Source organism: Telopea speciosissima, chromosome 1 (assembly GCF_018873765.1).
Source record: "Telopea speciosissima isolate NSW1024214 ecotype Mountain lineage chromosome 1, Tspe_v1, whole genome shotgun sequence".
NCBI lineage: Eukaryota > Viridiplantae > Streptophyta > Magnoliopsida > Proteales > Proteaceae > Telopea > Telopea speciosissima.
This window is the reverse complement of record NC_057916.1, coordinates 75159052-75177877: the sequence shown is the minus strand read 5'-3', so window position 1 is coordinate 75177877 and position 18826 is coordinate 75159052. Positions and strand designations below refer to the sequence as shown.

Sequence of the window (18826 nt, the reverse complement as noted above, 5' to 3'; positions counted from 1 at the left end):
TAGGCGATGTGGGACTAAAACCCACATAGCCGACATAAACTTAATAATATAAGAAGAATAAAATTACTCCAAAAAGACCAGAATACCCCCATGGTATTCTGGATTACATATTCCAACACTCCCCCTAAAGCTGGATTATACAAATAAGAGAAGAAGAAAAATCCAGCTTGAACTAAATAAAAAAAGAACTCCATAATAATGCTAACACTCCCCCTCAAGCGCATACAAGGTACTAATGCCCAACTTGAACAAAATGGGAAAAAACTAAGGTGCAGCAGAATCCAGCTTGACATATGAATGCAGTTCCCAAATAAACCTTCAAGAACTTGAAAAAATAGATCTTCAAAACTTGGATAGACTTGATCAGCAAACCGGGACTGGAATGTCTTCCAAAAAAGGCAGCTTTCAACGATCTTCAATAGCTATCCAGTGATGAATCTCAGATTGTCATAGTGACATAGAATCTTGAAGTGAAATAACTAGAGCAACAAGCAGCGAAAACAAACTGAATCAGGCAGCGAAAAAAAACTGTATCAACCCAATCAAAAGTCCTCAAATAGGCAACAACCAAATATTTTCAATACTTCAATACTTCAATCTCCCCCTTATGGCAAATTCAACCCAATAACAAAGTAGTTACCCATTGGCAATGGGGAAAACTTTGATCTTCTATGCTTTGCACCCAGTGTTCCTGCAAGTTCTGCTTCTACAATGTCTGCAGGTGTACTGTACATAATCCCCCCCTCATGTGTAGTACACGTGGACATAACAGAGATAATGTAAAAGATAGGGCAAAAACATAATATTCTAGAATTTTCTAAAAGTGCTATGGGTAATTAAAAAGGAAGGAATGGCAAAATTGTAATTTACCAAAAGTTTCCAAAGGTGTTATGGGTAAATACCAAAGGTATGGGATATGAAGGGAATTAGAATTATTGAAAGGGAACGGTGTTGGTAAAAAGGATGGCATGGCTGTAATTTGGTGGAAATCCACTTTTAAATACAATCCAAGCCAAAGGGCAAACTGGTAATAAACCAGAATTTTCAAGCAATTGGGTAGTCAAATAGGGGAATGTATTAAAAAGTAATAACCAAAATTTTGCAAGGGGTTTTGGTAAACAAAAAGCAATGGGATGCAATTGGTAAAATAATGGCTATGGAGAGTGGCTATTTGTTAAATAACCAGAATTTTCAAGGGGTTATTGGAAAATAATGAAGCAAGGGGACAGATTTGGAAAAGAATTTAATTCCCTAGTAGAAAGGGTAAACTAGGAAAGGAATGTAAAAAATGGATTAAAGATAATAAGAGATAAATAGAAGGGTATTATCGGAACTCAAAGAAAATAAGGTTTTAAGAAACCAATTTATGAAGGTTGTCTTCAACCTTACAACAAAGAATCCAGGGAAAGCTGGGCAGCAGAAACCAGGGAAGAAGAGGAACCAGCGGCAGCGGCAACGGCAACTCACCATGGTGTATGATCTCAACAAGAATACCTCATCAAGAACAGAAAATCGATAAACCAAGAACCAGCCGCACTTCTACCAAGAGCTAGCAGCACCATCTCTAACCTCCAACGTGAATTAGAGGCGGAAGTATTTTCTTCAATCTCTGGACTCAACAAACACCGGACCACAAAAGCCAACAGCAGAGAACGGGAGCCCATTCAGCAACTTACAAAACCCAACCACAACTCCAAACTCTCCTCCTCGCAACCGAGAAGAAGAACAGGCGGTGATCTGCAACCAGTCGAAAATTGCACAGCAGGAAACCAGAGTTCGATTGCACAGCAGCAAACCAGGGCAATAATATCACAAATCTGCTGAATTGCTTAAGGAGAAAAATAATTCCACACCACCTGCAGTGTCATCTTCAGCCCCAAACTCGATCAATGGCAGAAAAATAGCATGAGAGAAGAGGGTTTATACCAACCCACTTTCAAAAACTGGAGGGAAATCCGGCGAAAACCAAGGGGATAACCAGGCCGAAATCCTATTTGTAAACACCTCCAGATCAAGCCATCATACCAGGAATCCAATCGACTCCAGAAAACCAGAAACGATAGCAGTAGCGATACCAGAAAGGATTCCAGAAATATTCACTGAATAAATCTTCAGCGTGAACCAGTAAAGACCAACAAACGACCGTGGAAGATTTAAAAAAATCTATAAAGATTAAATGGGCAGGAAACCCTAGTTCTTCTTTTCCTTCAATGAACTAGGGTTTCTCCGTTTGAAACGACTCTCAAAACTGCAAACCAGAAGAGAATCAATCACTGGTTACAACAGCTTTGATACCATGTAGAAAACCTAGGACCTGTAACCAGTAACTTGAGAGAGAAGAGAAGATGGAAGAAGAATTGATTGTAATGCTTGAATTCTTGAATTATTTAATTGATAGGTAAGCCCCTCTATTTATAATAGAGGAGAAATTACAAAGTGACTAAACTAGGCGATGTGGGACTAAAACCCACATAGCCGACATAAACTTAATAATATAAGAAGAATAAAATTACCCCAAAAAGACCAGAATACCCCCATGGTATTCTGGATTACATATTCCAACAATTCCTTACAACCTAAGTTCTCTTAAAAGTAGAAACTATCTATAAGAACTGATAATGGACCAAACCAAGCCTGAACGGTTGGTTCACTTTTAGACAAAGAACTGGTCCAAAAACTTGGACCATAAGTGCTGAACCGTATTGGACTTCAGGTCTGGTTATTGGACTGGTTCTTCCTCCTGTGCATGTACTTTTGAGCAAACTTTGCATCTGCATCAATGGTCAATAAATGGTTCCAAACTTGTTTGGAAAAGGTGTAAAACAGAAACAATTGATCAACAGATTTGGTGTCTCTGAGACGCATAAGCAAATTCGAGGAGAAAGGAACCATCCCAGTCTTCTCTTCTGATACACTTCAGTGGTTAACACTTTTTAATGTTTGATTTTCCAACCCAAAATCCTGCATTACATAGGTCATTAGATGAGAAAATATTTTATATGGTCTCAAGTAAATGCTGAACTTGCCCAAATTTCCCTTCCTAACCTGGAATTTTTTTTGGACAGGTCTCCTAAACTGGAAGTTCCTAACAATATACTTCCTCTTTTATTTCAATGAGTTGTATTCTGCAATTCATTATCTACTTGTAAAGAAAAAGAGCCAGAGGGGGGGGGGGGGGTTATCAAAAAAGTTGAAAACTTGTTTGAAATTGCATGTTCTTTGCTTAATTTCTCCGTGGTTATGCTGCTTCACCTTGCCTAGTATATGAAGGGAATAGGGGGATATTTCTTTGGGCGACTTCAAATGGTGGTCATCGTGTAAGTTGTAGTATGGTTTGCATATGTTATTCAGATGTGGATCGGTTTGTTTCACAATTTTGTTTATAAATAATATATCATTATTATCATTATTTTTTTTAATCAATGTTCTCTCTTTTTAAATACTGATAGTCTTTTGAATTTCTAAGATTTAGCTTCTGAACTCTTCTTTTCTATATGATTTCAGGATCTTTTGTTGTTGGCATACAGTCATCTAGAAAACAGAAGCAGTCTTACAAAAATGGAAGCATGGCCAGAGTGGATCTTGGAGGTTCTTTTTTCCAATTACGAGGTACAAACTATGGTTCTGTCCTCAATCTGATGTTCCCTTTCAGTCAATCCAAGATGCTGTGCCTTTTGAAACATGAAATGATCAGCAATCTGCAATTATGAAGTTTTAGTAGTGAACTATATATAATACATACATGAATTATATATTTATAGTAGTTATGGTGTCACAACAGTTTCTGATGTTTCTAGAAGTCACAAGACAGATCCAAACCATTCATTTTCATGGTTTTTCCTATCTAAACCTTTGATTCCTGCTCAGAGTTGGGAGAGAACACGGTAATGTCTAGAGTACTGGTACACATGCATGGACATGCACAGGATGTTAGAGTTTATGTAATAAGGGTAGTTTGGGCATTAGTCTAGTGTCTTATTTACTTATTGTATTTCCTTGTTTTACCTTTTACCTCCCTAGGGAGATGGTTGTAATTTACTGTTTTTCATATTAGTGAATCAAATAGGACTCTCCTCCTAATTTTTCGGTTGCTAACTTCTTCTTCTTCTTCTCCTTCCCTTTCTCACCTCTATCCTCTCTTCTCTCTTCTCTTCCCTTGATTTGATCCCTACATCATTTCCAACTTGGTATCAGAGAATTTCCAGGTTTGAGAGTCGACCAAGCTTCTACTTCCTTTTTTTTCTCTCCTCTCTTTGGAACCCTAGAAAAGTAGAGGGTTCCAATAGAGGCTATACCATGTTAGATAATACTCTTAGAGGATATATTGGAGTTCTATCATGAACTACAAGCTATAAAGGATGAAGATTTGGAGCTGTGAAGCTCGATTGAAGAACAAGAAGCCCTAGACAACTTTACCACCAGCTCCTTCCTTCTTGCTTTCGATTCTACCATTTCACACTACCATTTGCACTGAAACCAGGCCAGTTAGAATCGTTCCCAGGGGTTCTGTTTCAACCTCCTAGGATCTTGGTTGGTGAAGTGAAACAGTATGGGAACATAGTCTATTCTTTTACAGCCCTACAGGTACCGCCAGATTCTGGTTTGCTTCTTTGTTTCATAAAAAATGGCTTGTGGTGTGTTGAATAGTTGCTGTTGAGTGAAGAGTTGAATTATTTGAGTATTGTTGGTTGCTGTGGAATGAGGCTAAGGTGCAAAAGGTGGTGTATTAGCTTGTGATTTGGTTTTCTTCAAGAAACTGGTGTTCATTGTGTGCTGGTGGTGTATTAGCTTGTTGGTTTGTTTCTTTGGGTAGAGTGTACTCCCCATTTGAAATGCAATATATGATGTTTTCCAGTTATGAAATGGTTGTGGAATGTCTCATATGGAACCTTGAGTTGTCCTAAGCTGTTGCTACCATTTGAAAGGTTTATTTGAGTGGAGTTCAAATCTGGAACTGTTTTCTTTCCTTGCTGGATTTTCCTTTTTTTTTGAAGAGGGACAGATTGGTGTTGGTAAAGAATGTTGTTTGAGCTTCTCTAATGGTTGTGTGATGAAGCTATAGTTTAAAGAATGTGGTGATGTTGAATTTCTTTGACTTTGGGTGTTTTCCCATCTTGAAGTGTGTTTATTTAGCCTGTCTCGGATCAGTGAATCGACATGGGGTTATTTGGAGAAATCTTTCCTGAGAAGAATTGTCTCTGTTTGGGTAGAGTGTGTACTCCCCATTGAGTTTGGGTATCATCCCATTTTTCCCATGTGTTCTTACATTATGTCAGTTGTTAGAAGAAGAGACCCGGTTCCACCCAAAGGGAATGACAGGGATAGATTCAGCTGTGACCACTGTGGGAAAGCTGGACACACCCGAGAGAGATGTTGGATACTTTATGGCTGTCCCCCTGGCATGCATGTCAGCAGGAGAGGAGGAGCCAGAGCATGCTCCTTGATGACTGAGGTTGCACCTATGGGATCTACATAGATTATTGATTCTGGAGCCACTGACCATATGACTGGCACTTCTCAGTGTTATGACTCCTACTCTATCTGTTCTGGTAAGGACAAGGTTAGAGTTGTTGATGGTTCCCTTTCCTCTGTTTTTGGTAGAGGTAGTGTTCATGTCACTTCTTTTATCTCCCTTGACTCTGTTCTTCATGTTCCTCAGTTTCATATAACCCCTTATCTATGAGCCACCTAACCAAATCCTTGAATTGTTCTGTCGCTTTTTGTCCATCTCATTGTGTTTTTCAAGATTTGGTGACAAAGAAGGTAATTGGCAGAGGACGTGAGGAAAAGGGACTTTACCTACTGCTCAGTCCTACGCATGTGGGCGTAATGACAACAGTACTGTAGACTCTGTGATGTTGTGGCATCAACAGTAGGGCCACCCTTCTTTTGGGGTTATGAGGACAAAATTACCCCACTTGTTTTCTTCCATTCCTTCTTCCCATGTGTTTCAGTGTGAACCCTGTTTGTTTGCCAAACATTTTCATTCTCCTTATCCTTATCAGGGTAATAGATCTACTGTTCCCTTCCATATTATGCACTTTAATGTTTGGGGGCCTTCCCCCACTACTTCTTTGTTTGGTTTTCGCTATTTTGTTTCATTTGTTGATGACTATTCCAGGGCAACTTGTACCTTTTTGATGAAACAAAAAAGTGAGGTCTATGATGCCTTTAAAAATTTTTATCAGCTCATTTATACCTAGTTTCATACTCGCATTCAAATTGTTTGTTCTGATAGAGGAGGAGAGTATATGTATGGGGGGGGCTTCAACCGTTTTTTACTGATCATGACATTATCCAATAAGTTGCTTGTGTGGACACCCCTCAACAGAATGGGGTGGCTGAAAGGAAAAATCGCCATTTGTCGGAAGTCACTAGAAGTCTCCTAATTGGCATGCATGTTCCAAAAACTTCTTGGTTTGAAGCTCTTCTTACTGCTTCTTTTTTAATCAATCGCATGTCCACTAAACTTCTGGGCTCCATATCCCTTTTAGACTTGTTGTCTACTCATACTTTTGCTTTCTCTCTTCCTCACAAGGTGTTTGGGTGTGTCTGCTATGTCCATGTCAACAAATGTGCTCGGTCTAAGCTTGACCCCAAGGTACTCAAATGTATTTTCCTTGGATATTCCTTCTCTACCAAGGGGTATAAGTGCTACCACCCCTCTTCTCGAAGGCGACTTTTCTCAAAAGATGTTACCTTCTTTGAATCTATACCTTTCTTTGCTTCTTCTCAACACCCTCTTCAGGGGGAGAATAGTGGAAATGAAGAGGCTGTCTCTATCCCTTTCCTCCCACCTTTGCCTACTTCTCCATTTTTGTTTGATATTGAGAAACACAAAGAAGGGGCTGTTGTTGATACTGATACTCATTCCGGTGATGATGCTAGCAATGAAAAAGAAGGGGTTGTTGTTGAAAATGGTTCTGGTAATGAGAAAGATTACAACATTAAATACAAAAGAGGTGAAGGTTTGCATAATACACCCTCTTTGGATCCACATCCTGGGATACATCCTCCTCAGTTAGGTAACATCTCTTCTCTTCCTTCTGATTTAGGCCTTCCCATTGCTACTAGAAAAGGAAAAAGAGCTTGCACTAATCTTGTAGCCCAGTTTGTTTCCTATGATGCTCTCTGTCCTACAAGTGTTGCCTTTACTGCTGCCCTCTCTTTTATTTCCATCGCAAAAAATGTTATTGAGGCCATGCTTGACCCAAAGTGGAAGCAAGCCATGTCTGAGGAAATGATAGCCCTTGAGAAGAACTGTACTTGGAAACTGGTTGATCTTCCCAGGGGGGAGTTTCAGTTGGATGCAGATGGGTCTACACTGTCAAGTACCGCTCAGATGGTACGGTTGAGAGATATAAGGCCCGGTTGGTGGCTACAGGCTATAGTCAGGTGTATGGGATCGATTATCAGGAGACATTTGCTCCTATGGCAAAGCACAACTCAATAAGAGTTCTTTTATCTTTGGCGCCTAATCAAGATTGGCCATTGTATTAGTTGGATGTGAAGAACGCTTTCCTCCATGGTGATCTAGAAGAGGAAGTGTACATGTAGACTCCACCTGGCTTCAATTGTCCCTCAGCTGAAGGGAAAGTGTGCCTGCTCAAGAAGGCACTATATGGTTTGAAGTAGTCCCCAAAGGCTTGGTTTGAGAGGTTTAGACAGGCCATCTTGAAAAATGGGTATTCTTAGAGCCAAGCTGACCACACTTTATTTACCCGATGAGGTAATGGTACCATCACAACCCTTATTGTCTATGTTGATGATATTGTAGTGACTGAAAATGACAGGGCTGAGATAGCTAGGCTGAAGACCTATTTGGTTCAACAGTCTGAGATTAAAAATTTGGGTACCTTAAAGTACTTCTTGGGTATTGAAGTGTCAAGGTCTAAGAAGGGAATAAATATATGTCAAAAGAAGTTTGTCCTAGACTTGTTGAAAGAGACATGGATGTTGGGTTACAAACCAACAAACTTTCCTATTGATCAGAATCATAAGCTAGGAGAAGACTGTGGACCTTCCCTTGTTGATGCAGGGAAATACCAGAGGCTTGTAGGGAAATTGATTTATTTCTCTTTGACTCGCCCAGTTATCACCTATGCAGTTGGGGTAATGAGTTAGTTTATGCATGCCCCCAAGAGTGGGCACCTAAATGCTGTTTACCGGATCCTTAGATACTTTCTCCAGGAAAAGGTCTCCTATTTGCCAAGAATAATCATTTGAGAATTGAAGGCTACACTGATGCTGATTGGGCTGGTTCAGTTTTTGGCAGACAATCTACATCTGGCTATTGTACTTTTGTGAGTGGTAATATGGTCACATGGAGGAGTAAAAAGCAACCTGTTGTGGCTCGGTCAAGTGCAGAGGCAGAATTTAGAGCTATGGCTCATGGAGTATGTGAACTTCTATGGTTGAGACGGTTGGTCCGAGAGTTGGGATTTGATACTGAGGCACCTATGAGACTCTATTGTGATAACAAGGCTGCCATTAGCATAGCACACAACCCTGTGCAACATGACAGAATAAAGCACATTGAAGTGGACTGCCATTTCATCAAGGAGAAAATTGACTCAGGATACATTTATACTGCTTTTGTTAAGACAGGCGATCAGTTAGCAGACATCTTTACCAAGGGGCTCATCCCTCATCAGTTCAGTACCCTGTTATGCAAGCTAGGAATGTATGACATTTATTCTCCAGCTTGAGGGGGAGTGTTAGAGTTTATGTAATAAGTAGTTTGGGCATTAGTCTAGTGTCTTATTTACTTATTGTATTTCCTTGTTTTACCTTTTACCTCCCTAGGGAGATGGTTGTAATTTACTGTTTTTCATATTAGTGAATCAAATAGGCGAGAGGAAATAACTTTCCTCCTAATTTTTCTGTTACTAACTTCTTCTTCTCCTTCCCTTTCTCCCCTCTATCCTCTCTTCTCTCTTCTCTTCCCTTGATTTGATCCCTACATCATTTCCAACTCAGGGTGCATGCCAATAGTAGGGGGTTTTCATTGTATTAGACTTCGAAATTTGACGTGTGGTTAATCTAGGCCATATGCTCTCTATCTAATGATTGGAATGGACACATCTTCTGTCTATGTGGCAGAATATATGCCTTGAGAGGTTTAGAAAAGTAACTGATCCTTGTGACAATAATATTTAACCATACATATATGTATATATCCCCTTGTTATACTAACTCAAGTGCTTACACCTGCAGATGGATTCAACCAAATGTTCAAATGGTGCAAGCCTTGGTAACATAGAGGACATTGTACATAAATTCCTCATTATCATGTTAGAGCATTCAATGCAAGAGAAGGATGGCTGGAAGGTTGGAATTAATTGTTCTTTGCATTTTTGTGCTTTTTTCCTCTTGCTGTTGGCCTTTTAATATTTTCACTAATTCTGGTGGTCTCTCTTTTCAATCTGTTATAATTTCACATATTCCTACTTGGACTTGGTACCTGGTTTGGTTACTACCTTGAATGTTCTGTTAAATCCTTTTCAGTTTTAAATTTGAAATTCATGGAGAAGTGCTGGACATTGAGCATTGTTCACTGTTTAAATGATGGTTACTTTTGCTCTAGTTTTTGTTCTTAGAAACATGTATCTTTGATTGTTTCAACAGAAGGGAACTACATATCATTAAAACAACATTGATACATCTAGTCCTTATCTCTCTCTCTCTCTCTCTCTATATATATATATATATATATATATATATATATATAAACTTTTACATACTTCAGTTTCCACTTGAATTCATTGCAGCTTGTTGACCATTCTTACTCAATTTGTGCCTTATGCATGGACACATTTTATCTATCATGAGCAGGTGTAGTCATTAGCACATAACATATTTTGGGATTGTTGAGATAGAATCCTTGTTTGTTTTATCATGCAATGCTCCTTTCACAAGCCAGCCGTGATCCTTTTCTCTGTTGGCAGCAGAGCACACTCATTTCCAACTGCCAGCTTATGCAAATTAGCATCTTTGCCAATTTTAGGGCTTGAAAGGCAGAGGCTATGACCACTCTGGAGTTACATGTACAACCTCAATGGCAAATGCAAATAATCCTTGGCATAGTTGTCATGGCGTCTAGGCTGTCCAAGGCGTTGGAGGGGGCCTAGACCATAGTTGTCAAGGTGGCAAGGTGACCATTCTTGAACAACCAATGCTCTTAATTGTGCGTTAGACTTCTTTTTGAATTCTCTCCCTCCACCACTCTCGATTGAGCGGAGGAGGTTTCTGGAACAGCCAACGCCCTCGATCAAGCATTGGACTTGTTAAATTTCTCCCCCACCACTCTCGATCGAGCGGTGGACGTTTCTTCAACAGCCAATGCCCTCGATCAATCGTTAGACTTCTTGTGAAATTTCTCCCCCCACCACTCTCGATTGAACGGCGGAGGTGCATCGAATTCTGACACGTGGGTCACATAAGGCATTATTATTATAGCGCTGTTCACCAGACCCTAGGGTAGGATGGGATGGACACTTGTCATTTCTCGCGTTGCTTGGTGGGATGTGAGCTGGTTAGGTGGACGAATGAATGTGCACCACGTCCTCTCGTACGCCTCACGATACCAGGGGAGAAACAAAAGTGGTAACTCAATCGTTCGCGTCTTTTCAATGCTTGGCGTGACTTTTGAGGGGCATTAAATGCTTCCTAATGGGACTGGTTGGGGTTTTTGTTTAAAACCCTTCTTCCTTCCTTATTTATCTTCATCTTTGTGCTCTTTCTTCTGCCTCAAGTTTTCCATTTGCTGCCAAACCTCCACAGGATCCGCTTCCTTTGTTTAGGCATTGCTTTTTCGATATTGTCGGAGCCTCGCGTCCCTGGTCACCGCCTCTGTGTTCAACCTTCTTCTCCAGGTACTTCTAACCAGTAAGACCTCCTCCCTAGGTTTCTTTTCGGCATTTCCTTTCGTTGCTTTTCTGTTTCTCTGCAACCCTTGTTCATGGAATCTTCTGGCCGAGGTAAGCCCTCTGAGGAGGAGAATATTGCCTCTGCCCTAAGGCAGGTATACCCCTCGGGGAGGATAATTGACCTCCCTCCTATTTCTGGCTTTGCCGGTGGAGCTTCCGCCTCTTGTTCTGCCGGCGAAACCTCAACTTTTGGTTCTGCCGGTATTGACCATCCACTGGAGGCGGTTCCCGGGGGTGAGCCCCTGAATCCTGTAGGGATGCCCATGCTGCCTATGCCTGCAATCCCTCAGGGGCTTGGCGTGGCCTTTGCAGACCTGTTCCCTCGCTGGGCTGCTAAAAATGTTTTTAGCACCATGTCATTGTCTTCTGAACAATTAGGTTTCTTTAGAACCAAATTCCATATTCCAGATTCGGTTATCCTTGGGTAACCTGGGTCAAAGGACTCCGCGTGTGATCCGCTCGGGGAGGAAGTTTGCCTTTATGAGGAATACTTCCTCGGAGGGCTTAGGTTCCCCGTTCAGGAGTTTCTGTTCGAGGTTCTTGCACACTACTACCTTTCTCCTCCTAAATTTACTCCCAATTCATATAGGAATATCATTGGCTGTGTTGCTCTATTGACTGGCCTTGAACGACTGGTCTCTTTTAACCTTTTTTTGCATCTATTCACATTTGTGGCCTCCATAGTTCTCGAGGCTGGTTTGTTGTCGGCTAGTGTTTGAAAATAAAGTTCATCATGGGCCTGCCATCTTCCATCAAAGGCTGGAAGCATCACTTTTTCTTTGCTTTTAGGGTTGAAGGCATGCCGCTCGGAACTTCTGGTTTGAGCCAGATGTCGCGCCTCTGAACGTCAGGCCTCTGAGTCAGATGTGGAGACCTTAGAGAAACTACACGCCATGCGCTTCCCTTTGGACGCCAATTCCTTAGTTGACGAGAACTTCCTTGCTCGGCACTGTCTCACCCCTGGTGAGCCTTCTTTTTGTTGTCTTTTTTTTTCGTGAATATTTATAATCTGTGGATTTAGTATTGATTACTTTGTTATGTGCTGTGTCAGTCGATCCAAGCTTGCTCCCGACAGCTTTTAGACAGCATGTGGCACAGCCTCAGAAGAGGGGTGCGGAAGAAGCAGGCTTGAAACCTGCACGCCGAGCAGGAAAGAGGCGCCTAACCAAGAAGGCCGCTGTTGAAGTTGCTTCTGCCGCTACTGTCTCGAGGCAAGCTGTTAACCCGCTGATCGATCTGATAGAGGTTGGGTATTTTGATGTCCCCACTCAAGTGTTTGTGATCAGATGGGCAGCGTTCCGACTGACCAGGAAATTAGGATGACTGACGCCTCTCTTCCATCCTCCGAGGATCAGGGTCAGTTACAGCATGCCGGGGATCATACCTGTTCAGCTGCGCTCCTGCGTGAGGACGAGGAGAAGACACAAGATTTTACTCCTCCGCCTCCAAGGCACACACCAGCGGAGGATATCCTTCAAACTTTTGCCCTTAAGTGGGACCTCAGAACCTTCTGCTCCGTCTTCAATGAGTTGACGATGGGCAATGCCTGGATCCGGGAAATTCATCTTCCCAATGATCGTCGCTCGGTGGACAATTGCTCCATCGATGACTTGGTACTGAGGAGCCGGAGTACTCTCGCTCAGGTGAGTCTCGTCCATGTGATAGGCATCCTTTGGGCTTTTATTTGGCACTTGTTTTCTAACTTGTTCCCCTGTTCTTGTAGCATGTGGCATAAATTGGACACAAGTTCGACCGTCTAAAGCACCTCCAAGAGGAATTCAAGAAGGATGCCCAGGTGTTGGATCTCCAGGATCAACTTCAACTACACGTAGCCGAAAGGGACAGTGCCAACCTCTCTCTCGAGGACGGTGTGGCCCACAACAAAGAACTTGAGGACCAAATAATCACGACCATCTAGGTGCACGAGAGTGACAAAGGCGCCTGAGGTGCCGAGAAGAAGGCCCTTGGGGGTGATCTACAGCGGGCCAGGGTGCAGGTGGAGGAATATGGGAGGGCCAAGGCTTCAGTCCAGCGACGCTTGGAGGAACTTGAGACAAAACTGAAGGAGGCTGAGGCGAAGTTGGGCGAGGCTGTGGAGCAGAAGAAGGCTGTTATCGCCCTGGCTGTTGAGGAGTATAAAACCTCTTTAGCCTACATGGACGACTTGGCTAGGCGGGCGTGGACTTTTACATCCTCGTTGCTTGGGAGGCTCAGGACCTCGTTTGGATGACTTCTAAACTTCAATTTCTCCAAGTGTGACCCAGCAATGGCTAAGACCTCCAAGGAGGTGGCAGAGGTTGAGGCCCAGCCAGATGCTGAGGAGACAGATGGCAAAGAAGGAGAGGAAGGAGACGAGGAGGAAAAGGAATTACATACACCTCCCTAGGGAGATAAAAGGTAAAAAAAAAGGAGAAATTACAATATAAGGCCACTAGTTAACAAACTAGTTCCTAAAGTACCCGTATTACATAAACTCTAACAGTAACAAGTCCAACATAGTTATGTTCGTGAAGAATGAGAAGGTAGGCGCGAGACCATGCGAGATAATTCGGGACAGTCAACTTGATGGGGTCAGGTTGGAGAGTGTTAGAATGCCTAGTAGAGGAATCAGAACGTCCAAGAAGGGGCATTGGGGTATTACCCGTAGAGGCTACACTTGTGTTATCGTCAACCATGGTAAAGCACGGTAGGGAAGCTACCCGATAACTAAAAAGCGGAGCAAGGATTGCGGCTAAACGGGATGGCGACCTGTGGGTTGCGGCGGCAACGCCAGGGTAGAGGGCCGGCGGATGGAGGGCATGGCGACCTGAGGGTTGCGATGGAGCGACGCCGGGCAGAGGAGGTCAGCGGATAAGTGATGCGGCGGTAACGACGCCGGCAGAGGAAGGGCCGGTTGATGGAGGCGTAGCAACCAGAGGGTCACAGCAGTAATGAAGCTGGGCAAAGCGAGGGCCGGCGGATGAGAGGCGCAGCGACCTGGTGTCGCGGTGGCAGCACCGGCAGAGAGAAGGCCAGTGGAGAAAGGCATGACGATTTACTGTCGCGGCGGCAACACCGACAGAGAGGAAGGGCTGACGGTGGAGGCATTGTGAGTTGTGAGTCGCGGCAGACAGATATGAAGTGGAAGGCGTGGTGATCAAGGCGCAGTATAGAGAGAGTTCAAGGGTGCATGGTTCGGTGATCGTCTATCATGCTAGATGAGGAGGCTATGGCCTCCATAAGAGGCGGAGGTGGTGGTAGAGAAGAACAATTTCAGCTGCCACTACTGAGTCTACAGTTTCTGTGTCTCTACAGGCTGAGGGTAAGACTGTGAAGATGTCTGATGAAGAATATGCCTGCTTTACACAATTTCAGATTTCTCAGTCAACCCAGCCTCCAACCGCCACCTTTGTTCAGACAGGTAATGCTACTGCCTATATTTCGACTGCTTCTCCTCGTCCCTGGATCATTGATTCAGGGGCATCGGATCACATGACTGGTGTATCAGGTATTCTTTCTTCCTTTCACAAATCTTCGTCTAATGTTACTTTAGCTAATGGTTCCGTAGCTAACGTAACTGGTACTGGTACTGGTACTGCACATGTTACACCTTCTTTGTCTTTATCTTCTGTTCTCTACTTGCCTGATTTCCTATTCAACCTTTTCTTTGTTAATCGTTTTATCAAATCTCATAACTGTTCTATAACCTTTAATCCAGATTCTTATGCATTTCAGGATCTTACGGCGAAGAAGGTGATTGGTAGAGGTCGTGAGTCGGAGGGACTTTACATACTTGAGGACACTTCATCTATGGCGTGTATCAATGTGGCGTCACCCCACCAGATTCATTGTTGTTTGGGTCGTCCTTCATTGGATAGTTTAAAGCTTTTGGATAGTCAGTTTCAGTCTCTTCCTAGTTTGAATTGTGAGTCCTATTGGTTTGGGAAACTTCATCGTGTGAGTTACCCGCCTGGAGTCAATAAACGGTCTGACCAACCTTTTTCTTTAGTTCATTCAGATGTATGGGGTCCATGCCCTATCGTGTCTACTTTGGGTTATCGTTACTTTGTAACCTTTGTTGATGACTATTCCAGGGTTACCTTGCTTTATTTAATGAAATGTCGTTCTGAATTAATCTCAATTTTTGTGCTTTTATGAATGAAGTCAATAATCAATTTCAGACTCCTTTGCGTATTCTTCGTAGTGATAACGCTGAGGAATATTTTTCTGCCCCCTTTTCTGAATTTATGGTTCAACGTGGCGTTATTCATCAATCGTCTTGTGCTTACACCCCACAACAAAATGGTGTAGCTGAGAGGAAGAATAGACATTTAATGGAAGTTACTCGTTCTTTTTTATTTGAGATGAAAGTACCTAAATCCTTTTAGGCAGATGCTGTTTTGACTTCCTGTTATCTCATTAATCGCATGCCTTTTTTTTTGTTTTACATGGTGGTATTCCCTTTTTCTTTGTTGTTTCCTTCTATGCCATTTGTTGTAATATAGGTTCAGGGGTAATATTGTCCTTGTACCTATAGTGTCTAGGTTCATTATGCACATGTTAAATGTGTTAGGTGTGGTAGGTAAGGATTGAGTGCTGGTGGCTGGCGGTAGGTGGCGGAAGTGTGGAGAGAACAATACTCCTTTCCCCGGAGCTGACTTGAGGTAACGGAGAATTCTGTATGTTGCTTCCAAGTGAGAAGAGTGAGGATCATGCATGTATTGGTAGACAAGGCTTACAGCAAAGGTGATGTCTGGCTGGGTATGTGAGAGATAAATCAATCGACCCACTAACCTCTGATAGCAGCCTTTCTCCACTGGCTCACCTTCCTTACTCTTCAAATGTGTATTGGGCTCCAGAGGGGTATCTGCTGGTTTACACCCAAGCATCCCTGTTTCTTTCAATAAATCCAAGGTATATTTCCTTTGAGAGAGAGATATGCCCCTAGCTGAATAAGCAACCTCAATCCCTAGGAAGTACCTCAATCTGCCCAAATCCTTGACTTCAAACTCGTGCCCAAATAAGCTTTCAGCTTCTGAATCTCATGTGCATCACTGCCTGTAATTACTATGTCATCAACATAGACAATCAAAAGGGTAACTTGCTGTCCCACTCTCTTAACAAACAATGTGTGGTCTGCATTACTTTGCTTATACCCATATGCGATCATAGCTTTGTGGAATCGGCCAAACCAAGCCCTTGGCGACTGCTTCAGACCATACAAGGCCTTCTTTAACTTGCACACTTTCCCTTGAGTCTCTAAAGAGGTAAAACCCAGGGGTACCTCCATGTAGACATCTTCTTCCAAGTCTCCGTGTAGGAAGGCATTCTTCACATCGAGCTGTTGAAGTTCCCATCCTTGATTTACAGTACAAGAAATGATGACCCGTACAGTATTCATCTTTGCTACAGGAGCAAAAGTCTCTTGATAATCGATTCCTTGGGTTTGAGTGAACCCTTTGGCGATTAATTTCGCCTTGTATCTCTCCACAGAACCATCAACAACAAAGACCCATTTACAACCAACATGCCTCTTCCCATGTGGACAACTTACCAAATCCCAGGTCTGATTTTTCGCAAGGGCAAGCATTTCTTCATTCATTGCCTCCTCCATTTTGGTTCGGCTATTGCTTCTTGCCAAGTGTTAGGTATAGAGACAGAGGACAAAGCGGATATGAAAGCATGAAAGGCAGGAGTTAGAGAGTTGTAGGACACAAAGTTTGAGATAGGATGCTGAGTGCAACTTCGTTTTTGTTTGCGAACAGCAATGGGTAAATCAAGACTAGGATCAAGAGTGGGCTTACTCGAAGTATGACTAGGAGCAGGATTTGGAGTAGGAACAGATGCCGATTGCGTAGGTGGTGTAGCAGTGGTGGTTTCTTTCTCTTTGTACCGAGGACCATCTGTACGAAAATCAGTTCCCCGAGTATATTTTTGTTTCACTAGTCTCTCCCCCTGCACCGGTTGCTCAATCTGTCCCACTTCTTGTTCTTGACTTGTAACTCCCTCCTCTAGTTCAATAGAAACATCTTCAATGGTTGGTATCTCAACATCTAAAGGAGCAATCAGCGGGACCTCTTCATTACTTGGAGTCTCCCCCTGCAGAGGTACCGGCGGTGGAAAGTAAGCCTCCGACTCCCGAAAGACAACATCCATAGTAACCAGCACCTTTCTGGTAGGAGGATGGTAGCATTTATAGCCCTTTTGAGTAGGAGAGTAACCAAGAAAAATGCACCGTAATCCTCTGGGATCTAGCTTACCATGGACGCGGTGATTGCGTGCAAACATAACACAGCCAAACACTTTTGGGGGCACCACAAAGCTGGATTTGCCAACCAACATCTCCAAGGGATAGCGGCCACCCAAGACACGAGATGGAAGTCGATTGATGAGGTAAGCAGGCGTAAGCAGGGCATCACCCCAGAAACGAGGAGGAATAGACATGGTGAACATAAGTGAACGAGCTACCCTAGTAGATGTCTATTCTTGCGTTCAGCCACTCCATTTTGAGCGGGAGTGTCAACACAAGAAGTCTGGTGTATGATCCCATGGCCGTCTAAATAGGAACGGAAAGCACCATCTATATACTCCTTGCCATTATCTGAGCGAAGAATCTTCACCTTGGCATCGAACTGGGTCTGGACCATTTTGTGGAATAACATAAAACAATTGAACACATCACTCTTCCTATGCATCAAATATACCTAAGTCGTCCGGCTAAAACAATCGATAAACGTCACAAACCATCGAAACCCAGAGGTTGAAACACAACGGGCAGGGCCCCAAACATCAGAATGAATTAAACCAAAAGGAGTCAAACTTCTGTTGTCTGAAATAGGAAAAATACTCCGAGTTTGCTTTGCTAAAGTGCAATCATCACAAGAAAAGTTGTGTTTATTACATTGTTTTACCAGACTAGGACATAAAGTATATAAAACCCCAATCGGAGGATGGCCCAAACGACGATGCCATTTATTTAACTCGAGCAATGCAGAATCAAAACTAGAAGATGCTGGCTGGGATGTCAATGCTGTCCGGGAACTGTCAAGCACATACAGACCACCAACCACCTTGCCACATGCAATCGTATTGTCCGTTTCCAAATCCTGAAACAAACAATGAGTTGGAAAAAATATTACTTTGCAGTTCAAATCCTTAGTCAGACTACTAATGGACAGCAAGTTAGTAGTAAACTTAGGAACATGTAAAACAGAGGAAAGAGTGAGAGAGGAGGAGCACTGAACGGATCCCTTCCCAGAAATAGAAGAAAGAGATCCATCAGCACCCACCGCCAGCCACCGCCGACCACCGCCGACCACCGCCGGCCTTCTCCCTTTCTTCCGCCACCTCCGCAGGTCCCTCCCTCTTTCTCTGCCACCTCTACACACCGCCGGAGGGCTTCCACTGATGCAGATTGGGCAGGTAGTCCTGATGATAGGAAGTCCACATCTGGATATTGCACATTTGTTGGAGGTAATCTGACTACTTGGAGAAGCAAAAAACAAGCTGTTGTGGCCCGATTTAGTGCTGAAGCTGAATTCCGAGCTATGGCACAGGGTATTTGTGAGCTCCTTTGGCTCAAGGGGCTTCTTCAAGACTTGGGGATGAGTGCTGATGTTCTTATGTGACTCTACTGTGACAGCAAGTCAGCAATCAGCATTGCTCATAACCCAGTCTAACATGATCGGACCAAACATGTTGAGATTGACGGGCACTTCATCAAAGAGAAGCTGAACAAGGAGTTATTTGTATTCCGTTTATTCAGTCTAGTGAACAGTTAGCTGATATCCTTACCAAAGGAATCAGTACAAAATTGTTCTTTCCTACTGTTAGCAAGTTGGGCATGTTTGATATCTATGCACTAACTTGAGGGGGAGTGTTGTAATATAGGTTCAGGGGTAATATTGTCCTTGTACCTA

The 18826-nt window shown here is 42.9% G+C and overlaps 1 protein-coding gene across 1 annotated transcript in view; it reads left to right on the top strand.

Moving 5' to 3' along the window:
- LOC122667673 (BEACH domain-containing protein C2-like) overlaps positions 1 to 18826 on the top strand; it is a 183658-nt gene that overhangs the window by 9384 nt on the left and 155448 nt on the right. The window contains exons 5-6 of the mRNA XM_043864047.1: positions 3505 to 3609; positions 9217 to 9330. Of these exons, the coding sequence (XP_043719982.1) occupies positions 3505 to 3609; positions 9217 to 9330 (219 nt within the window). The remainder of the gene's footprint in view (positions 1 to 3504; positions 3610 to 9216; positions 9331 to 18826) is intronic.